The sequence below is a fragment of the Argiope bruennichi genome, chromosome 4 (assembly GCF_947563725.1).
Source record: "Argiope bruennichi chromosome 4, qqArgBrue1.1, whole genome shotgun sequence".
NCBI lineage: Eukaryota > Metazoa > Arthropoda > Arachnida > Araneae > Araneidae > Argiope > Argiope bruennichi.
In genome coordinates, this window is record NC_079154.1 from 142,181,749 (window position 1) to 142,206,359 (window position 24,611).

The 24,611-nt window shown below is 28.5% G+C and overlaps 3 protein-coding genes across 4 annotated transcripts in view; 2 read left to right on the forward strand and 1 right to left on the reverse strand.

Annotated features, from left to right (window-relative positions):
- The window catches only part of LOC129965812 (xylosyltransferase oxt-like), a 37,551-nt gene extending 24,228 nt beyond the window's left edge, over window positions 1-13,323 (forward strand). For both annotated transcript variants that reach the window (XM_056080017.1, XM_056080018.1), the window contains one exon: window positions 11,658-13,323. In XM_056080017.1, coding sequence (XP_055935992.1) covers window positions 11,658-12,149 — 492 coding nt within the window. In that variant the 3' untranslated portion in view covers window positions 12,150-13,323. The remainder of the gene's footprint in view (window positions 1-11,657) is intronic.
- Window positions 13,324-19,304: 5,981 nt separating this feature from the next.
- On the reverse strand, window positions 19,305-20,258 carry LOC129966769 (proteasome subunit alpha type-3-like). The gene has a single exon (XM_056081329.1). It carries the CDS (start codon window positions 20,137-20,139, stop codon window positions 19,378-19,380), a length of 762 nt encoding a protein of 253 aa, XP_055937304.1. The 5' UTR covers window positions 20,140-20,258; the 3' UTR covers window positions 19,305-19,377.
- Window positions 20,259-20,427: 169 nt separating this feature from the next.
- On the forward strand, window positions 20,428-24,247 carry LOC129965398 (uncharacterized). Its single transcript, XM_056079243.1, has 3 exons — window positions 20,428-20,735; window positions 21,274-21,591; window positions 22,200-24,247. The coding sequence occupies exons 2-3, from the start codon at window positions 21,444-21,446 to the stop codon at window positions 23,774-23,776; spliced, it is 1,725 nt and encodes a 574-aa protein (XP_055935218.1). The 5' UTR covers window positions 20,428-20,735; window positions 21,274-21,443; the 3' UTR covers window positions 23,777-24,247.
- Window positions 24,248-24,611: the final 364 nt, after the last annotated feature.

Consider the following 24,611-nt stretch of genomic DNA (forward strand, 5'->3'; position numbering starts at 1 on the left):
TCGCTTATTGAAATATTTTTTTATTTATGTTCGCAAGAGAATTTCACTTTGAAATTTCAGCATATGAAACAGAAATTACCCCTTAAAAATTCATATCTAATTAGTTTTACAGCATTAGATCCAGAGCTAAGAGGTAAAACCAGTACAATATTAGCTTTTGAAAAATTATCTTTTATGTCCCATATTTTTAGTGATAATGAGAAGTCAAAAGTAGAAGCTGAAATAAGGTTATACCAGAGTGATATTGATATCACCAAAGAAATGCTCTACACATCTGATGAAAGTGGAAATCAAGTCAAGTGTACAATTGATAAATATTGGTCTAAAGTTTTTAATTTAAAAGATGATTTCACAAATGATTATATCCTACATTGGCTAAATTGGTCAAAGCCTGCCTTAGCTGCTTCCATGGCCCATTAGTGGAAAGTGCATTCAACTTAATGGATACACTTGTCACTGACTATAGAACCTCTCTTAAGATTGATTCCCTAGATGCAGTGCAGACTATTAAATATGATTTAATGGCTTCTAAAGAAACCTCATGTGAAAAATATGGCTCAAAAAATCCAATGACTGATCCAATTTACAAAGATCTCTTACTGAATATGAACAGAAGTTGGAAAACATATCAAGAGGACTTAAAAACATGTATTTCAGATGAGTCACCTATAAAAGTCTCTGAAAAACCTTCTACATTAGCAGAAAAGCAAACTGCTTCTACCTCTGCATGTGCAGTTCTCGAGGAAATTTCTTCAACTGTAAATGAGGAAAATAAAATTCAACCTTCCTGCAATTATGAAGTTCACCACAAAAGAAAGACAAGCCCACAAACATCAGAAAATAAAAAAAAGCAGCAGAAATTAGATATTTTTTAAAAGAATTAATTCAGGTAATTTAAAATATTTGCATAAAATGTAGTAGTTTATATGTTTGAAAATTTATGGTTATTAATTTTGCAAAAAAAGTAATTCATTGAACTTTTATAATTAGGTCATTCAATACTTCATAATTGTAATTTTTCATTTCTCCCCCCCCCCTTCTCGAAATTCCAAAATGCCGGTAGTAAGTCCGTAAAAGTTTCAGGGGATTTTTTGGGGTCCCACAAACACCCCTGCAACTATGAATTGATTTTGTTCTTATTATCAACTTTACTTTATTTATATTTTTAGGTTTTATTTTTATTTTGACTTTTAAAATTTTTGAGCATTCCAAACTTTTTTGTAAATACTATTATTTTATATTACAATAATGGTAGTAAAATTATGCTTTTTTTTTTTGACATTATTCAGTTTCTGTTATATTTCTATTTTTTATTTTTTAAATAATTTGCATGGACCTGGTTTTCATAAAATTTTATATAAATCAAATTTATTTCAGAATTTTTTAAGATAGTTTTAGGAACATTTGCAAAAGCCAAAACGTTTTATATATATATATATATATATATATATATATATATATATATATATATATATATATATATATATATATATATATATATATATATACTTTATATATATATATATATATATATATATGCTTAAATTTAACTGTTTTTTATTAATTTAAATAATTTTCTGTGTTTTAAATCTGCTTATTTTAATGCTAGTTATTTTAAAATTGTTGATGATTTTTATGTATTTTATATTAATTAGAAGTTTTTATTAAAAACTTTTCAGTTATTTAGAATTGAGAAATTGTGTGATTCTAAAAAAAATATCGAAAAAGTATTGAATACAAACTATCTAGTTCTATCTTAATAAAATATTTTAAAGTTTTGTGTTTTGATTCTTAAACCAAAAAAACAGAGGAATAATATGCTCTAAAAATGACATTAGAACATTTTTCTTTCCATTAAAGATGATTTTAAAATAATAATATAAAAAACTTCCATATTGTATTTTAGGGTGGAACTAAATTTGGTGTTGTTAAGATAAACTAAAAAAATGAAAAATATTGGACTATGTCTTGAGGTACCAGAAGCACATTAAACTTGTATATATATGTTACGGCCAAAGCCCGAAATCGGCCAGTTCGCGAACTGGCCAACGTTGCTGTAAACTTACCGGCCAATGCCCGATCTTTTCTTGATTTCGGGCTTTGGCCGGCCAATTCGCGAAGTGACTTGGGACGATCGGCCAAAGTAGGAAGAAAGGAATCAAGAGCACACTATTAAAAATTATTATCATCAAGAGCACACTATTAAAAATTATTATCATCAAGAGCACACTATTATTTTACACACTATTAAAAGTGAAGTATTTAAAAATGAGTACTTCTGTGTACTGTTTTTTTTTTTTTTTTTTTTTTTTTTTTTATGTGCAATTGTTGCAGAAACGAGTTCAAATATAAGTGACACCTCTGAGTTAAAAATAAGCTTGTAATATATAAAAATATGATCTCGTGTTATACTGTTCTCATATTAAAGCCATAATAGAAATTATTCAGTGAATGTATATGCTGTAACAACGTGATAGCGTGAAGATTAGATTTGCGCCCGTCAAAATGAACGAATTATATCTTGAGCAAAGGCGTTGTGTAACGTGTATGAATACAAAGGCAAATTGAATACTCAATTTGTCAACTACCTTTAAGGGTGATCCCTACTCTTTTTCTGCTCCATGGACCTAATGTTAAAGATCCCAGATCACATTGTCTCTCGAAATATCGCTTCTAAAATATGAAATTTTTTGCAAAGGCAAATAGCAAATATAAGGGCTAATCAAAACAAATATAAGGAAAAATAGTTTTGTTGTTAATATCATTTAAAGACATTTCTTTGTTGGCGCTATCTGCCAAATTTCACCTACAATATATCCTTATTTATATTTTATACATAAATGTCATTATATTTATCTACCACTAGTTGCCTTTGGCGACCAGCCGGTTCGCAGTATTAATGATCGCTAAAATTTTCAATTAATGTAACTTGTTCTCTTAGTAGCTTTTTCTGCAAAAGATTTTTGAGCTTCATATTTTGGTACTTATATGATTTAGTCATACTTTTATGTAAGCCTTAAACAGTTCTGTTCATTATACTACTTATCCCTTTCTCTAATGTTCTATCAGCATCCATAAAATTTCTACTTTAAATTAAAGTGGAAATGATAAACTGCAATCAATATAAAAGCTTTTTATACTGAAGCTAACCATGTCTTTTTTAAAATATGAAAATTGAAATCAGAGTCGTTCAGCAGGGAATTTATATATGCAATGCAGAATAATTTATATAATATCTAAAATAATTATTCAGCAAAAAATTTTCTGATTCATCGTAAAATTAATTTTTTACTTTCAAAAGACTTAAATGATGCAAATAAAAATATTTATTTTATTTCAGTCAATAAATAAACTTATGAAAAAATTACGAATTTTAAATTTTACACAGTCCTTTGGTCCCAAGGAATCCTATTCTGTGAAATATTCTTGGCACTTCAACTTTTAAATAAATAAACGTCCCCATCTTCTGCGATAAATCTGACCGATTTATGAAGTTTTTATGAATCAGTTTTAGAACAATCAACATTTTTTTAATCACAGGCCAATCACTGTCGAGAAACCCTAGCAGAAGATTAGCGTATCTTCATTGAGGCAGTCGGTGAAGTAGTCTAAAATCGCCAGTTTTTATAGAATAGCGCTATTCAAATTTAATAAATTATTCAGTCTTAATGAATGATTTTGTTGATTGGAGTTTAACAATTTTTATTTAAAATATTGGTGTCTCAAGAATATTTTGTTAAATACGATTCAAAGGGCAGAGGACCTATGTAAAAATTTACAATTTCTAATTCATCGGAGCATTTATTGACTAAAGTAACTTTAAATATAATTATTCTGTTCCTTTAGACCATTTTGTTAACAAATGTATGCACCAAATTAGCTAATGGTCGCTGATTAGAATGATTATCCTAAGTATATATATGACTTAAATGAAATTGTTTTATTGAATTAGTAATATAAGTATTGTCAAAGCTCATAGAAAATTTTTCCTCCTTTTACTCAGAAAATATATCTTTTTCATTTTTTTTTTTTTCATTTTATACAGACACCTGCCGAAAATTACAATTTTATTTATTAAATTTGCAATAATAGTTGATTAATCTGTTAATTTAAACTTCTATCAATGTGATATGAACACAATGATAAAAGCTTTTTTTTTTTTTTTTAATTTGACGTGCTGGTGCAGATTCAATTTTATTTTTATTTTGAGCGAAATGTATTATAGAAAAATATGGTTAAAATATTTCTTTAAAAATTCGTTAAAACTCTAAGCATAATTTATAAATTAAAACATTGGTATCATTAAAAAGATAATTTTTTGAGCTTTAATTTGATGCAAAAATCGATTATGTGGTGTAATATTTTCTGAAGTTATAATGACAAAACGCCGAAATTACACAATTTTTAATTAATTAAAATTCTAATTAAAAATTTAAAAAATAGCTTCAAGGTGCACATTTCCGATCTGCAAGATGCCAAATTAGATAACTGTATGTCAAAAACGGTTTGGACTGTAAAGCGCCAATACACACACACACATTGAGCTTTATTTATAATTACAGATTATCACATCGGGCTTTGGCCAAGGATTCCCGGCCACTTCGCGAAATGGCCAGCCAAAGTAGAATATACAATATTATTTGCAAGTACTTCGGACTTTGGTCAAACTTCTTGGCCCGAACTTCGGGCTTTGTTCGGGGGAACTGTTTGGCCGTAACACATATATATATACTTTTTGGAACTTTTTCAAAGACTTTAGTGTGTCCCGATTATGAAATAGAAAGTTTTAAATGGATGATATAATATAAAAGAAATATAAAAACAGTTTTACTATTGCATTGACATGGCATCCAGGACACTGAGTCATCACCGGAGCTGATGTTATTGAGGGGAGATGGAGATTTGTTTGCATTCAGTGACATAGTCAGAGTTGGTGTTTGCTTTGTTGAGTTCAGTTGAGTTAGCGTCTCCACTCTGTTTATTGTGTAACTGATTTGTTAGTTAATGTTTTGTTGTTAGTAAAAATGACTCAGTTTAAAGTAGTGAAGACAAAACAAATGAAAAATCCTATTTGTTGGTATTTTTCAATAAATCTCAGCAGGGTTTTTGAAGACAGCACATATATTAGACATTGAAAACGAAAAGGGAATAAAAACTCACAAGGATTTACAATTACGCACACAACATCAAATTAAGCAGTTCTGGGGAGAATGCGCCAGAAGCGTTATCACACAGATATTTCTACGCGAGAAAAATAGTCCGCTCGCTTCATCCCAACACACCCCTCCTGCGAGTGACATTTTTCGAGCATTTATAATACACACAAAAATTAAATACACACAACAATACAAAACATTATATGTACATACAAAAATTAAGAAATTAACGAAATATTTTTCACAGAATATTTTAGCTTTTCTTCACTTACAACTTTTGTATGAAAATCTGCAATTAAACATTCTGTTTGAACATATTCTAATTTAATTACATTATCTTCCAACAAATCTTTCACAAAATGAAAACGTAAATTCATATGTTTTGATTTATTTGAAGACCTGGTGCACTTAATCCACTGAATTGCTGCTTGACTCTCTGAGTTTAAGGTTACAGCATTATTTATAAATTGTTTACAGTTTAACTCAGTTAATAAGTTTATAGTCCAAATAATGTCTTTACATATTACAGAAATAGCAAATAACTCAGCTTCACATGTTGACAGACTGACACTTTTTGTTTATGACATTTCCATGAAATTAATGAATTACCTAATTTAATTACACCACCAGAAAATGATTTGCTATTTTCTGCATTCCCCCAACTAGCATCAGAACTTGCATTAAGAAAACCAAACTTACTGTCATAAAATAATTTTTTATCTTTTGAACCCATTAAATATCTTAGTACTCTTTTAGCCAAATTATAGTGCCTTTTTTCTGGTTCATGATTAAATTGTGACAAATATGTTGTTACAAAATGATAAATCAGATCGCGTTCTATTAGCTAAATATAAAAGTTCACTAATTAATTCTTGATACATCGTGATGACAACCAGTTCATTTGTGGAAGGGAAACTTTTATCTTCTCCTTTTACGATTGGAGTTTTAACACTTTTATATTTTTCTAGATTATGTTTAACCAATAATGATTCAATATATTCAGATTGACACTGACTAATACCATTTTCATGTTTAACAATTTCTATACCTAAAAATTTACCGATTTTGTTTTCATGTAATTCAAATATGCTTTGGATGCTATTTACTATCTCTTCATCATTATAAGAAAAAAAATTGCTAAATCATCTACATACATACATAATATAAAAATATTTTTACCAACAGTTTTAATGAACACACAATTGTCAGAGGCCAGTTGCATCAATCCTACTTTTTCTAATTCACCTTTTATAGTCATATACCAGTTTCTACCGGATTGTGGTAAGCCATAAATACTCTTTTGCAACTTACAAACTTTATCATCTCCAATTAATTTTTCATAAGCAGGTGGAGGTAACATATAAACAGTTTCTTCAATATCACTTTATAAATATGCAATTTTAACATCAAAGAACTTAAAAATAAATTTAATTTAGATGCAAGTGCCGTTAACATTCTAAAAGATTCAATATTCACAACACCCGAATAAGACTCGTAATAATCTTTATTTTTTATTTGATTAAAACCTGCTGCTACAAGTTTCGCTTTATATTTTGTTTCACCAGATTTATCTTGTTTTAAGGAATATACCCTTTTGCTTTTTATTAATTTTGTTTTTGCAGGCTTATTTACTATTTCCCAAACTTCGTGTTTATTTAAGGAATCCAATTCATTTTTCATTGCTCTTTCCCAGTTCTTCCAATCAGCACTATTTTTTGCCTCTAAGTATGTATTCGGAATGTTATAAACTACATTAGCTGACGTTTGTTTAGATTTGAGCCTTTCCGAACGTCTGACTGGAATCTGATTTACGATATTATTACTACTTGATTCAACATCTGGTGCTTTGTTTTTGTCCCCCATGGCGTCTGTCTGACGCGAAGTTCTACTATGGTATAGAATTGATGAATCACTATTATCATCCTCTGCAGATTCGTCAAAAATTTCTAAACTAGACATTTCACTTTTTGTTTTTTTTATTTATCTTACATGCTGTTGGAGAAGTTTCAAGCAGTGGATTAATATCCCAAGTTTCAGCTTTCGTTTTCCCCAAATAAGTACTACCTTTTAAAGATTCATTGAATTTAACTGATCACTCTTCGATTATTTTTCGGCTTTTGATGTCATAAATTCGATAACCCTTTCTTTCTCTTGCGTATCCTAGCATTATACCACGTTTTCCTGGAACTTCACATTTATTTCGCATTACTTCTGGAACGTGAAAATAAGCCACACAGCCGAATTTTTTAAGATAATTTAATTTCGGTTTTCTACCTGTCCAAATTTCAAGGGGTATTTTTTTTTTTCCCGTTACGTGGGGTTACATTAGACACTTGGATGCTGCAATTAATGGCTTCAGCCCAAAATTTTAATGGAAGCTCACTTTCATATAATAAGCCCTGTCTAAAAGAATGCGGTTCGCTCTTTCAGCTTTACCGTTACTTTCACTATTGTATGGAATAGTTTTTTCATGAAATATTGCTGAATAAGCAAGAGAAGTATCAAGTTGTTCATTTACAAATTCTAAGCCATTGTCAGTTCTTAATTTTTTTAATTCTTTTATCGGTTAAATTTTCATATTTGGCTTTAAATTGCGAAATTATATTAAACACTTCATTTTTATTTTTTAAGAAATAAGTAAAATACATGCCAGAAAAATCATCCACCAATATTATGAAATATTTTGCGCCATCAAATGATTCAGGTTGAATATGACCACACAGATCAGCATGAATCAACTCAAGAATTTCTGAAGTTTGATTTACATCAATATTAGGATGACTTTTTCTGGTTATCTTACTTATATCACAAGTTTCACATCTAAAATCATTTATATCATTAATATCAATATAATCTTTCATTTTAAGCATATACTTAGGATTTAAATGACATAATCTGTAATGCCAAATCTCATAATTACTAGTATATTGATTAGAAAAATAACACTCTGAATTATACAATGGTTCCAAATATAATTCTAATCTATTATTATTTTTAAATGCTTTAGTAACTAAATTATGATCTTTATCAAAAATCAACATACAATTATTATTCGATTTAATTTTACGACCCTTACCCATCAAACAAGTTACTGACAGTAAATTATATGTTAATCAGGAGCATAACTAAGATTAGTAATTGTTAAATTTGTAGGATTATTACTTACAATTTTTGTTTTAACTGTTCCGACTCCCTCACACAAAATTTTAGAGTCTTTACCTGCTAAATAAATAAATAAATATCCCTTGTTTCAGGAATTATTTCTTCAAACCACCTACTGTCTTTAGCCATATGACAAGAAGCTCCACTGTCCAGCAACCAAATTTCATCACTTGGGCTTTCTTCTTGATGAGAAGTAGTAAACACATTATCACTAACACTTCGTCGTTTTGTTGATTGATTGGCACGGTGTTGTGTATTTCGCCTTTGATTGTTTTCATTACATGGATCACTTCGACTAGTATTTTTATTCCTGTAAAAACAGTCCTTGGCTATATGATTTGGACATCTATAGTTGTAACAGAGCCTTACACCAGAACTTTTGTTTTTTTCTAGAATAAAATACTTTCGCATTGATTCCTTCAGCGCGAGTACTCGTCGGCGAATAACAGGTATTTTCTTCAAAAAAAATTTCTAATATTTCGTCCATTGACTTGTCACGTTGGGTTTTGAGAATTTCTCGCACTTTAGAGAATTTTCCTGACAGTCCGCGCACTGTAAACGAGCTCCTTAGGTGTGACATCCAATCCTAAAGAATGACACTTCGTAGCAATTCCTCTTACTCTAGCAACATAATCGTTTGCCGATTCGTCACTTTTCATCTGAAGATTTTTCAATTCATTGCCGGCATTTATTTTGCGGTCTTCTGCTTGACCCGTGAATGTTGACTTTATTTTATCCCAAAGAATTTTTGCATTTTCCTCTGCTGCGAACTGTAGGGCCTGTTCGTCTGACAATGATAACTTAATATAAGCAGCGGCGTCAGAATTTTTTTGGTTCCATTCTGCTGCATCTTTTTCACTTAGATTATCTGGTTTCACCGCGGATATCACAGAGTCCAATTCTTTTTTAAACTCAGTGCTGCCTGTATTTTCAATGACCAAATAAAATAATTAGTTCCATTCAGCTCACATTCAGTTCACATTTAATTTATCCATGCTGGCAATTTCGTTTTTGACAGTTTCGTTTTAGTCACACAGTTTTCACATAGAATTTTTAACGAAACATAACCACGTTTAGTTTTCCACGAACCAGAACTACGCTCTGCTACCAATTTGTTGTTACTTTTCAATAAATCGCAGCATGGTTCTTAAAGACAGCACATTTATTAGACATAGAAAACGAAAAGGGGAAAAAAAAAAAACAGGTATTGACAATTACGCACACATCGGTTCTGGCTCAGTACATTGTGAAAATATATGTGTCTATGCAGTTTAATATTAAAATCTTCATATATTTATGGTCCCAAACATCTGTTTAACCGTATCTCATATTCATGTTATCTCTTTGATGACCTCCAGAACATTATAGACCCAATTATTCAAAGAAATGGGTACTTAGCCCAGACAAAAAGATATATTCTGGAGCAGCAAGATGATGAACGTAAAATTCAAAGAGAACTTTTTTACGAAGTGTTTTAAAAGCAAGAACAGAAAGTAGAGGTTGAGTCAGGAAAGTTCCAAAAATAAACTTTGCAATGAATTACATTGATATGATCTCATGGCTTGAAAATGAGGTAACTGAACATGTTTCCAGTGATACTCTCAAAGACATTATATGGATGGCATCTGAAGTGAACACAAATAGTTTAGTGGACCCGGTTATTAACTTTCCCTGGATACCTTGTCGCAAACAAGCAGTGGAAACTGGTGACAGAATCAGTTCAAATTCTGTGGTTCAGTCGTAAGAGAAAGATACATAATAACAAAAATTGACTCGTGCCAAAATTTAATACAAAAAACAGTTTAATATAGCAGTGAAGTAGAAACAAACATTTTGCAGCTGTAGCATTTGTAATCATTAAGAGTACAAAAGTAAGAAATACAAAATTTGACATTAAAAATATTTATTATTATATTTTGTAATTAATAATTTTTTTCAATTTATATGCATTGGAAATATATATATTTATATATGCATGCATATATAAACATATATAATATATATGCATAAAATAAAAATATATGTGCATTTAAAACTGTCTTTTGTAACCTTAAATGTACGAAAAATTCATAAAAATATTTGATCAAAGTTTATAATTTTTTTTACAAACTTTAAGCTCTTTGTAGCACCTTAAAATGTTGTAATACTGCAACCAAAATTTTTTTTTTTATTAACTTGAAAAGCAACTCTTCCTCACTATTATCAAACTAAAAATCTACATTATGCATCAAAATATACAGTACTGAAATGAAAAGTTGAACAAAATTACATTATTGTTGTCACTTGTGAGTTTATTTTTCCTCAAAAGAAATTTACATACATACAGTGTAATTATTGGTGTGTTGATTTACTATGGTATGCGTAATGTAAGTGTTTCTAAGTGTGCACCGCCTTGCTGTAGACAGTGTTCGTATCATTCATGCAGATTCTCAAGCATATCCTGAAACAAAGGTTGCTGCAGACTTCTGCAAAAAGAGATGATTTTCTCACATAATGCAGGTACAGTTTTTGGTGGATCTTCACAATTGAACACACTCTCCTTTAACATTCGCCATCCGTTGACACGGCACACTACCAAAAGGGTGAAATAAAGTATAACTGTTTTACTTGGTGCCATTGTATTAAACTTCTCTCGGAATTGTTCTGCCACCTGTTTCAAACTCGGCCCACCTTCACGATTGCTTCCGTATGAGCGGAAATAATGCTCAACTATAAATATTTTTTCCTTCAACAAGAGACCCATTTCCAACAACAATTTCACAGCATAACTTCCTTTTCACTACTGCAAACAAATGTAGCTGGAGCTATGCCTCGCCTACAAACACAACTTCATGTTTGAGATGCGCGAGTTTCAGTACTGTATATTTTGGTGCATACTGTAAAAGAAATTTTAAGAGACCAATTTTATTCCACCCTATTGTACATGGCATAATAATTTATTTTTTTTCTTTCCGTTATTGAATTTCTGAAACTATTTTTAAAAAATAAATATATATCACAAAATCAGTTTACATTTTGAAAGGATATTTAAATGTGCTACTTCCTTTTTATTTTCCTACTCTGTTAAGATATTTAAAAATTTTAAAAGGATCAATTGAAAAAATGGCAAAAATAAATTTCTATAAAGCTTTAGTAATTCTAGTTAATTAAGACTTTATACACGATATTAGAAAAAAAATGTAAAATATAATATTTATTTATAATAAGAATTAAATTAAAAAATCAATTATATAAATTCTGTTTATTATGTCTAAAATTAAATATCTTATGAAATTTTATTAAATTAAAATTGTTTTAATTTACATACTAATTGGTATTCTGCAAAATTCTGTTTGGTAGGTGCTGTATCATAAGCCAACTTTCCGCCAACCCCTACGCCCTGGAACATGGTCTTTGAAACTTTTATATGAATGGGAATTGGTTGCTGAGACATTTTTCCTTGTTATTCCCCTCTCAGTCTATAATGGGCATGAAGTTTCGAGTGAACAAGTCAAGTTTCTTCACAATGGCCCTGGTCAGCCATATGTGGATCATGATTTTTCAAATGTGGAAGCCTTGCTTGGGTATACTAACAAAAGTGTTCAGGCACGCCAGGCCCTCTCAAACTCGAGACGCTATGGAAGGGATCTGAAGGAGTGGACAGACACTTTGGTTTCTAATTTTTGGAGTATTCAAGACACATGCTTTGTCAATCAACCCTTACACCCTTCGGGAGGTACTCTCTGCTTAGATTTAGAACTTGATCCTTGTCATCTGACCTCATGGAGCTCGCAAGCAGATGATCCAAAGTCCACCATCAGAAATTTTGGCATCAACAGTAGAGTTACATGACATAATTTCAGTTTTGTAAAATTTTGTACTTAAACTGTATAGATTAATAATTGCTTGTAAAGAACACATTTTTGCCTTAGAATCTCTTGCTTTTTTTGTTTTGTTAAGATGTTTATTTATTGTTAATATTTTTATTAGTTTATATTCTAAAGTTTGTAAACCTCATACTACTTAATTTAAATCGTTTTAATAATTTTATAATTATACAGATTTTTAATTTGGCACTTTTTTGCATTTTAGTGGTTGATTTATTTCACTAGTTTTTTAAATGCAGTATATATAAGTAACTTAAAATTTATGCAAGCAAACCTAATCTTTGCAAAAAAAAAATTACAAAAATTTTGAACTTATTCAGTTTTACTACTAAAATTTATAGAATTCAACACATATCACTTTCTCTTAATCTAATAAAAAGATCCATATTCAGTACTTTTAATTTATTTTTCAAAACTTCAAATGCATCCAGGATTTTATATATTTAACAATTTTAAGAAAATAATGTACTGCAAATAGAATAACATTAACAAATTTTCTTTCTTTCGAGAATAAGATTTATTTAATGCTTTTTAATGTGTTTGCAGAATTGTAACAATTCTCATTTATTAGTTCTGTGAGCATTGTCTGAAAAAAAGGAATTAAATATTTTCAACATTTTTAAAGATTCAGAATATTTCCTGTAATTATGTAAACACTAAAAAAATTAGAGATGTAAAAGTATTATGAAATTCAAAGCATTTATTTTAAGTCTGTTGATATTTTATTTTGAAATGGATATTTTAAAGTTTTTATTTGTAATTTTTATTAAAGTAGACTGCTTGAAATTTAATACTTATATGAAATCTATCAACTGAAAAGTTACAAAAAGACCCAAGGAAAAAGAATAGTGTAGTGATATCATGTCTTCTGTCTCTCTCTCTCTTTTTATGATGGGAGTACATGATTTTTAAATAAAATGTAATATTTTTTATTAAATTAATTTAATTTTTTGATGAAATAATTTAAATCATGGATTTTGAAATTTATCCGAATACGTTTCTGAGATGTCCATGTTTGTGTATAAATTTTTTATATAGTTTTGCATTAAATAATATTACAATCAATATTTGCATATCCCAAATAAAGTAATTCTATTAATCCAATTAAAGCAATAATTTAGGATGTAAAATATTAAGATAGTCTTAGTATTTTTACTTAAATAAATAAAAATAAAATATTTAATCAAATTATTTTGAAATGAAATATTTGTATCAAATGAGTTTATGTATAACTCTAAGAAATTTGACGAGTTTCAAACTTTTATATATTATTTGATTGTAAATATGTGAGATCTGAAAGGTTTACTATATGATGATCATGCTAAAATTTCTGTAGCTGTTTTGATTCTATAAACAATATTTTAGGTGAAAATTTTCATTTTTGGCATCTTTTTTTTAAGAGCTTGGCATAAGATTATTGCATCAGATATCAGTTATTTTTACCATTAAGCATTTCCCTTTATGAGGAAAATCTTTTCAATAATTATTGCAAATTTGCCATCTATGTTTTATAATTCATTATTGTTTTTTTAGTGCATTTAATTTTAATGCTATTGATTGTATGTGGTCGATGTTTAGGTTTAAGTATAATTCTGAATAAATTACATCATATAATGAAAGGTAACTTTCATTTCATTTGTATATTTTTCAAGTGCATGCACATAGTCTACACTTAGCCAAATTTAAACATTCGATGACTTTTTAAATATAAATATAAATGTATAATCTATTGTTTACTTACTGTTTGTTAAAATTGTTTTTTCATTTACTTTGCTGCTGTATCATCAGTATGATATACATGTTTGTTTAAGTTTATATATTTCTCTAATTTTTTGTAAAATTGTTTGAAATTTTATTAAGAAATTACTTTGATAATCTTAGTGCCATTTAAAATTGCAATATTGTTATTATTATACTCGTTTCATAGTTTCAAAATAAATAAAAAGTAATTCATGTGATATGTTAATGAAATCTGGCTCATAAATCCCACAGTTATCAAAGTTAATGATCATATTGCATTTATGTGTTTCAGCATTTTGTTAATGAAAGGGAGGCTGCTGGAGGAGGGGGTCCTAAAAAAAGTTAGTAATCAAGGGCATAATATTCATTGCAAGTCCATGCTAAAGATATTGTGCACAGTACTAAATAGAACTTTCTCACTTAAAGCTAAGAACTGCTTTAAAATTTATTTAATGTCATCATTCAGTCATGATCATTTGCTACTTTACAAGAAAAGTATTAAGAAATCAAATTTGATTTTTGTTTTGTAATTAATGGTAGCTAAAGAGGAATTTTAAGTGAAATTTAAAAGAAAAAAACTTTAATACCCACTTCTTAATTTGTAATAATTCTCACAAATTTGTATTCTTAATAGTCTTGAAACTGTAGAGATGTTAAAGATAGCTTGTATCATTGGACTGTTTCTTTTAATAGAGTGTTAAAAAAAAAAAAAAAATCTATAAGTCACTATAAAATTCCTTATATAAAAAAAATAATTAAATTAAATTTATTTTTTAGAATAAAATAGCTCAAAGCTACAAATTTAACATTTTGTAAGATTAGGTTTTATTAAATGTTCTTTTGCACAACTGGGAAAACAAACTTCCATTAAATTTTGATACTTTACAATATATTTGTAATGGGTACTTTTTTTTACATGTCTGTAATTTTAAATGCTATTCTCATACATTTTAAATATCAGCTTTTTGTTTTATTGATTAGTTATTTATGCATATCATTGCTCATATCATTACCATTTCAATATTTTATCTTGTATAATATTTTATACAAATAAATTTTTGTATTTCCTGATATCTGTGTCAAGTTTTTATTCAGTAACATTTTAAAAAAATAAGTTTGTTGTGGTAGAAATGTATCTTTTATTTCTTGCAGATAATTTCAGAAATTACTTTGACACTTAGGTAATCATATTATTTTAATTTGAAATTTTTAATTTAGAATGATGGATTTTCTGAAAATTTATTTTAATATTATAAATATGTTGTAACTTTTCAAATTGTTTAAAAGAAAGAAATATTTATTTTCATAACTTTATCATGTGCTAATGTAATGTAGCATATCCTGTATTTGGCTTTGTATAGAGATAACGATCAAGTATGTATTTTGGATCTCTTACCATTGGTCAATTAAGTCTCTAATTTTATAAAGGTCAGTAATGTCAGTGTTAAAACAATCTGCAAAATTTCATTCATTTAACTCGTTGCATTTTTGTTCAATTATATTTAAACATGCAGAGAGCCCTTTCATGAATATTATCCAAAAAATGATTCATTGTGTGAATTTTCATTCAGTATGATTAAAACATGACATTAAATTTTTCTAGCAAGTTCAAATCTAGTAAAATATTTAATAATATTTCTATTGGCATTCTCCTAAGTGAAATAAATATTATTCTTTAAATTGAGAGTTTTGTTTGTTGCCTTTTTTAAAGGTTAAGAAAACTGGATGAATTCTTATTCAAAGTAAATTACTGAAACTAGTTGTCAAATGCTTCGGCAAACTATATGTATTAAATTATTTCTCTTAGTATGTGAAATGTAGCTTTAATTACAGATGTAGAATTAGAAGATCTAGAATTGTGAAATATAATCATATTATCTTTCTTAAATTTTGTTTGAAGCAAACATATCAGTTAAGAGATTTTAAAATATCAGAGGCATGACTGAATGTTAACTATTGATATTTTAGAAGCTGTGCAAATTCTCATTAATTAGAATATAAGTACTACTTTTAGATCAGAAAATTCCTCTCAACAGCTTTTAATGAAAAAAAATTAGAATGATTTTTAAAAATCTGGATATGTTACGGATATTCTTCACATCCCTTTCTTTATTATTAGCAGTTTCTAACCTATAACTGATGGATATTCATGCTTTTTACTCTAATCTACCTAAAAAATAAAGTGACACGCTGTTATTTTTATGGCACAAATGTTTTGCTGATATGATTGAATTTTCATTTTTTAACCAAAAAAATTAAATTTGGTTATTATAGTTTATTTGTCTGTACACAATAACTGAAAAAATATCTGGTCTTTACACTAAAGCTTTTACAAATTTTTTATGTTGGCTAAATGATGAAAATCTCAACAGACCTCTATAATCATGCACCATCACTACTATATTTCATAAATAAAACATTTTTACAATTTAAAGCTGTTTTCCATAATTGAAATTCATTTTCATAATACTTAAATTTATAGACATTGGCTGTTTATTTTACTGTACTATAATGTTATTTGGTTCTTCAAATTTAGAGCTGCTTCCAAATTAACATGTATAAGCCATTAAAATGACTTTGAAATAGTAAATTTTGCATCTGACAAAGCAACAATTAGTTATTCCATGTTCATCTACTATTAGGCTCACTTAAGAAGATAAAATATTTAAAAAAACATTTTTCAATTAAAAGAGGAGAAATTCATTTCTTTTTTTAGCTATCAGCCTCAATGTTAAAAGATTTTCTCCATCAAAGAATTATACACTCGACAGATTTAATAAATTTGTTATATCCAGCTACAAAATAAATCTAAATAGTTGTTATCTACAAAGATTCCATCATTGAAAAATCTTTTTACTGTTTTTATGATCAATTTCAAAATAGGATATGAATCGTGTATATATGTATTTACATGATACATTATAAATTTATAATTTTAAATTCAGTCTTTAATAAGGTGTGCCATTTATATCAACAAGACTAAATATATTTTTACAGTAACTAAGATGACCAATCGCCTGCCTGTAACGAGGACAATCCTTTTGTAGGTTCTGTCCTTCCTCGAAAAGTGTTCTCCTCTTCAACATTTTAAAACTAATCCGTTAATATCTATATTCTGAGACGCCAAGCTGTTATGTATCATATGACGATACATTTCAGAAAGATGCAATTATGAAATCCATACAAAAAGCATAAAACTTCATGTATTGTGCATTTCACTTTGTTTATTTAATCTTTATATTATACTTTGTGTTAACTTCTAACGAAAATAAGAAATTTTGGCGTTCTTGGTGAATATTATACTCAGGTAAGTACAGTTCACCATGCTTTATTAATTCAATTTTATACAACCCTGTTTCAAACACAAGTATAAAATAATTTAAATATAAATTTCGTAAAGTTTTATCACTTTTGTTATTAAAGTTTTAGTTTTGATTATAACTTTTATTTATTCATAATGTGCCTGCATTGTTCATCTTAAGTTCATTTAAGGGATGGAAAAAAAATCAAGAAAAAGGAAATGTCATTTCAATGATCAATTGAAAAAGAAATTTCCATTCCACATATCAAAGAGACCCCCCCCCTTTTTTTTTAAATATTTGCAGAGAAAAATTTTGTATTGCATTGAAACAGAGTGGCTATAACGAAACACTTGAAACCAATAAACATAAGCCATCATTAGATGCATCAGCTTCCAGTAACAAAGTAACATTTTTTTAAAACATTTAATTATTCTGAAGATGAAAAACAGTTAGTTGCAATGAAAGGTACATTTGCATATCATAACATAATACACAAAGTTTTCATCATATAGAGTGTACAACTAAATTACTGAAAAAGTATCAGAATGCTAATTTTTCGTCTGCCAGAAGAAAGTGTGAGGCTATTATTGAATCAGTATTTAAAATTACTTGCAGAAGACTTGAAAAATAGCAATATTTTTATCTGATGCATCAAATTATTATGAAACTTCATTGTATCCAATACTAGCAAGGTACTATAATATTACCAAGGGCAAGTAAAAATTTTTAATTTAGAATCCACTGAAATTTTATCAAACCCCCTACACAGAGTAATAAATGCAAACAGTTTGAAATCTAAAAATGTTACACTAATAGCTGATAATACAAACATAAATTTTGGTGGGTGAAGATGCATCGAAAGGTGTGAATAATGTCTAGGTAAAATTAAAAGATTTACTCCAAAAGAAAATACTAGGCATATGTTACAATGCACATATTTTGTCAAATGTTATCAATACTGTGTTGTGTGCCATGTCAATTAATGTAGAAGTAATAATAATGACAAATTATTTGTATTTTAGTCATTTTACTATTCATGTGGCTACTTTTAAAAGAATTTTGTGAAGGTGCAAGTGTTGAATACAAAAAACTTATAGGATATTCAAAAGTCAGATGGCCCACTCTCACACTTGCTATAGATGTTTTACAATCATTTAATCCTCTCTATCCATATTTTTTAAAGTTAGACAAATATCCAAAAATTTTGGAAACTGTTTTCAATTATGAATTATCAGAAATATTAATGTATTTTATACATAATCAGGTATTAATTTTTCTCAAAACAATTCAAAAGATTGAGGGTGAACATATTTCAGCTAGTCTTATTTTGTCCTTCAATATAAATCATGATTTGAACAAAAATTTATTCCTTTAATAATAGAAAGAAAATGTCAAACTTAGAGGAATCAAATCCAGGCATAGCAGCTTAAATATCATAGAAAATGGCAGTTTTCAATGTTTTTTTTTTTTTTTTACTTTGGACAAATATGGAAAATTTGTGTAAAGTTTTTATTGAATAAATTGTCTGATATGAAAGTCAATGACAAGAGGAAAAAAATAGAAGATGTTTGAAGAAACTAGAAGACTGAATGTATATTTAAATTCTGATAAATCAGAATAATGGGAAAATCAACATGTTGAAATTGATAAAAGATGGGTGGAAGTATTTAACTATTTCAAAGATTAACACTTTCCATATGTAAATTTACTTATTCTTACTGAATTTATGCTGCACTGCCCTGGAGCTAATACAGCAGTTGAAAAAGTTTTTTTTCAATCGATAATTTTTGAACAATTAAAAAATCAAAATTAAATGTTGTTACTCTAGCTACAGCACTTATTGTCAAATTGAATATGAAGGATATTCTTTGCTCCGAAATTTCCAATATATTGTTACTATTAGAAAATGATATATAGACAAAAAAATACTTATTCAATGGAAAAAATGATTATCTTAAGTTTTCCGTCCTTTTCACTGTGAAAAAAACAGGTTAACCAATTTGAAAAATAAACAATTTGGATTAATTATAAGAAAGTATCAATTAATTTTCAGACACATAAGAAAAACCACAACGGAATGCAAAAAAAATTTCAACTTATTAATAAAAGACTTCAATAACATTCGATGATTCAAATTAGATAAATTTATAATTATTCAGCTTCTTCTTCAGAGTCATCATCTTCTACGGCAGCTTTTGCATATTTCTCAGCTTCCTCAAACACATTCTTTGGAACAAATATATGTTTTCCATTTGTGATTTCTCCTACCCAACTTAATTCTAATTCAAAGTTCTTATCTTTCACTTCATCATGCACAACATAGATTATTTTAGCAGCTTCCTTTACAAGTTGTTCTATTGTCATGTCTTTCAGTTTTAATTTTTCCATCTCTGTTTTGGCGGCCTGCTTGGCTTTTCCAATTGCACAACCATAGTAACCCCAAGAAGTACCTGAAGGATCGATGCAGTACATCTGAGGGCCATCATATTCATAAGCACCAAGGATCACACTAGCTCCATAAGGACGCAAAGAACTGTATAAGGTGTAAGCATGCATGTACATAGCTACGCGATCTTTCAAAAACTTCAAAGGAATAGCATCATTATAATCAGACCTGTAAGTAGCAGCCTCGCTTCTTGCGGTTTCTACAATTTGTCTTGCGTCGGCAATAAGACCAGCTACGGCGACACCAACATGTCGATCAACCGTAAAGATTCGTTTATTAGCTCCAGCTTCATATAATTTGGAAGTTACAAGCTTTTCCACAGCAAAAACAACTCCATCCTTTCCTCTCAGTCCAATGGCCGTTCCACTGTTTTCTACCGCTTTTTGAGCATACTCAACTTGAAATACTCTACCATCAGGTGAAAACTGGGAGGCTGACAAATCATAACCTGTACCTATTGAACTCATTCTCGTATTTTAACGTAAAATTAAGAAATCAAAATGAATTGACTACAAATGGAATGACTTTCTTTTTCACCAACACAACAAACGATAAAATGCCAGAGGCGCCTCAATCTCAGGAGACACCCGTGCACAAGTCGAACCTGATTGGTTTGTCAGATCAGTGAATTGAAAACCGCCAAATGCGTTTATCGCCAATTTTACAGTAACCAATTTTTATCTACGAAGCGGTTAGCATTATTCATTATTGCAAGAATAAACAATAAACATGGAATTTAAGTGTACGCTATACGGAGCTGAATTTTATAAAAAACGAAATTTGCATGTCCATTTATCACGCATTCATGGAGTAAAAAGTGATAACAAAAATTTTGAAAGTGATTTCGTATGTGTTTATTGCAAAAAACATTTCGCATCTAAAAAGAGTTTATCGACACACGTGGGGAAAATTCATTACGTTGTAAGGGCAAATATTTTGTGCCAGGAGGAAAAATGTGAAGAAAGTTTCCCAACGTTATGTGATTTTCGAGCGCATTTATGCACTTTTCATGAATTGAAAGGTATTGAAAATTGCGAAAAGCTGAAATTCGAGAAATACTCGGGTAAGTACTTGTATCGGTTTAGCCTGATACGTTTCCTTCGACATGTTTAACTATTGATTTATCTTTTTAATGAAGAATCGTGTGCAAAATATACCAGCCTAATAATTTTAATTATTCTTTGGCTTTACTGCTAGAATGTTTTTTTTATCCGGTTCTTAAAATTACGGTTAAAAAACAATTTTATTTTTATTTTACTGCTTAGATTTAGTGTTATAGCATTTAAAAGAATCTCTCATGGAAGCATATTTTTTTCTCTCTTTATGTTAAACCAAAATAGAAAGCAGCACAAAGTCATTTATAGAGAGGAAGGACAGAATTTGTTATAAAAAAGATTGGAATAATTTCAATGTCACAAATAATCAACAAAAAGAATTGTAAAATTATTTTTTTAAGAAGTTTAGAGTTTATAATAATGATTGCATCAAAAATTATAATCTTGTTAAAAGGAAAAGTTTGACTATTGTAAATATATACTGTATATTTATCCTTATGCACAATTTTTACCAATCAAATATTTAAAGATATACATTTTTTATAGATTTCCAACAGTGGCTGGCAGAGGAAGAAAATAATACCAATGTTAAATTTTTTGTAAACTCGAAAAAGAAAAATGAAAACCATGTTTACACATCTTTCTGGTGTAACCTCAGTGGTTCCTACAAACCAAAAGTTGAATCGCGTAAAAGGCAACTAAAGGCACAAGGAACTATGAAGATGGGATTTCACTGTACAGCTGCAATTTTTGTGAAAGATTTTGATTCTCATGTTGAAGTTTCCTATTACAAGGGACATTATAAACATGAGAAGTCATTATGCCATGTGCCTTTGCCTGAAGTTGAGAAAGAGTTAATAGCAGGTAAAGTTATTTTTAGAATAACATTTAATAAATAAAATAATATTGCTGGGAATAAAAAGAATCCTTTTTTTTTTATAACCTTTATATTGCAATTTTTAGTAGTATCGTAGAATTTAAGTTTGAGAATAAGAATCTACTCTTAGTTGCGGGTTGAGTGATTTGCAAGTAGTCTATTTTAAATATTGTTTAATAAATATGTCCTTTAGGAAACAAACCATTAAATCTACTTCTAGATATATTGAAATTTAATTGAAAATTCTTTAATCTTTTTAACTCCAAAGGGTATTTACATTCCAGAGATTAGACTTCATTCTCTATTGTGTAAATAAATTCTACTTATACATGGGTTATTATAGAAAGAATTGTTTTGACATGATTAAAAATTTAATTAATCATAATTCCTTAAATTAACAAATTTCGCATTAAATTGATATCTCATTTTGAAATAAATATATGCATCTGGTATACAAAACTAATATTATTTTAACACAGCTTCTTTATTGCTCTTACGCTTGTACTCACCAAACTAGATGGTGAAAATGGTTGTTAATCTTTAAAATGTTGCTAAAATTTTTATGCCTAAAGACCTTTTTTTAAATGTATTTCAGGTAAACTTCTTCAAGGTGTTGCTGAAAAAAATATCTTGCAAGATATTCGGCAGTCCTTGGATACGTCATTTGGAAGAAAACACCTTACTTCCAGGAAAGATCTGCTAAACATCAAGAGAGATTTCGGGATTATGCTTCCTAGTAGAGGATCCATTATTCAAGATGACGAGATGAGTGTCTGTGCTTGGGTCGATAAAATGAAGATCGAGAAGGATAATCCTGTTCTCTTCTATAAAAGACAGGATGATGCTCACCCTACAATTCAAAATAAAGACTTTATGCTAGTTCTCATGACACATTTTCAAAAATCTATATTTTATCGTTTAGGAGCAGATCGAATCTGTGTTGACTCAACTCACAGTATTTCAAATTACAACTTTGAATTGGTTACTGTGCTTGTGATTGATGAATACGAGGAAGGTATTCCTGTTGCCTTTTGTATTTCATCTTCAGTAAACACTGTAATTTTAACCCACTTTTTTCAATGTATTAAGACAACAATGTCTACCAGCATCATTCCAAAAATTTTTATGAGTGATGATGCTGTTATGTTTAAAAATGCTTGGGTTAGTGTGTTTGGTCCATGTGATCATTATTTATTATGTGCTTGGCATGTAGATCGAGCATGGAGGAAAAAATTAAATTCTGTAAAAAAGGAAATACGGGAAGATATATATAAAACTTTAAAGACTCTAATGTATGAATTGGATGAAAATAATTTTAAAAATATGCTTAGCAGCTTTTGCGAGATGCTAAATGAAGATATCAATACAAAAGAATTCTATGAGTATTTTTTTAATAATTATCATTCAAGATGCGAGATGTGGGCATATTGTTTTAGAAAAGGAGCTAAAATTAATACTAATATGCATATTGAAAATTTTCATAGAAGTTTAAAACATATTTATTTAGAAGGGAAAAAGACAAAAAGAGTCGATAAAGTTATTTTTGAATTAATTAGATTAGTAAATGATAAAAATTTTGATTATTACATTAAAACTCAAAAGGGTAAAATCACTAAAAAGGCAACACAAAATTTTAAAAGGCACAGGGATGATAAAAATTTACAAGCAACTTTCGAGCAAATTAAAGAAAATGAGTGGAAAGTTATTTCAGGTAAAAACGTATATAATGTAATAAAAGTTCATTCTTGCAATGACACTTGTATAATTGCTTGCAGAAATTGTATTTTATGTATGAAATCATATATTTGTACTTGTCATGATTACATGATCTCTAATTTTTTATGTATACATATACATTACATTTCAATAAATTCTAGCCAAAACAATAATTTTTGCAGTCCACTAAATAAAAACAGTTCCACTATTTCTGTTATAAATTCTGAATCTAAAATTATTACAGAAGTAGGCCCTAGTCAGTTAGAATGTAATAAGGTTACAATGGGTATAGTTTATAATAAACTGAATTCTTTAACAACAATGGATGATGTTGTGTCACATCAAATAAAAAATCACTTAATAGCAATTAAACATTTATTAGGAGTTAATTCTGAATATTCCTTTCCTTGTCATCCTAAAATAGCTTCTGAACCATCAAATAAGAAGATTCTTTAGCAAAAACGATTTTATTCGGTTAAGAAGCCTTATTCAAATAAAAAGATTAAGCTTTCTAAACCTAATTCTGCTGAAATTGAAATAAAGAAAAATGTTCTCTTAAAAAAAGAAATGTTGCACTCTAGTAACACTAATCCTGATCATTGTTATTCCAAGTAAGCAAATGTTGTTCTTTTGTATCAATATGTCGTTGGCAACTTTGTATCAATATGTCTGCATGTTTATTCTTAGTTTCATGACAAGTCTGATCTCTTCTTTCTTACAATCGTATACATAAATAATAATTGTCTTCTAATGTTTTCTGTATTTTCACATGTTTATGATTGCATGTGTATCACCCTATTAGATGTGTTAGTGATTGTTAATTTTTGCACATTCCTTTTTAAATTTATATTATATAATAAAATTAATATATTTAAGTAATATTGTGTATGTATGTTTAACTTACTCCACTGTAAAATGTATGTGGATTATATTATTCGAAATTTACTTTGTATCTAATTTCTTTACTTTGTATTTGTATTTTTGTAACATAATCTCCATCTTTTTGTTATTTACACCTTTCAATTGAAAAAAAAATTTGTTTATTTGAAAATAAATTGTTTTATTTGCAATGGTACTTGTTTTCATTCCTTATTTTTCAGATTTTACATATATACATATATGTAATTAATTCTTAATGTAGTTATCCAAGTTACAATCCTAATTTCAAGTAATACAATCACCTCCCCATTCTTCAACCCAGATCTCAAATGGTTTAAATAAGAATCTATTAAAAATATAATGTTCATAGAATGAAAGTAAAAAATATAAAGTTTTTTTTATAAGAATAAAA

Excerpts from the sequence above, each read along its gene's own strand:
- LOC129966769 (XM_056081329.1), bottom strand. The coding sequence starts at position 20,139 with ATGAGTTCAATAGGTACAGGTTATGATTTGTCAGCCTCCCAGTTTTCA.
- LOC129965398 (XM_056079243.1), top strand. The coding sequence starts at position 21,444 with ATGAAGATGGGATTTCACTGTACAGCTGCAATTTTTGTGAAAGATTTT. Across the intron at positions 21,592-22,199 it reads TGAGAAAGAGTTAATAGCAG|GTAAACTTCTTCAAGGTGTT; the intron begins GTAAAGTTATTT and ends AATGTATTTCAG.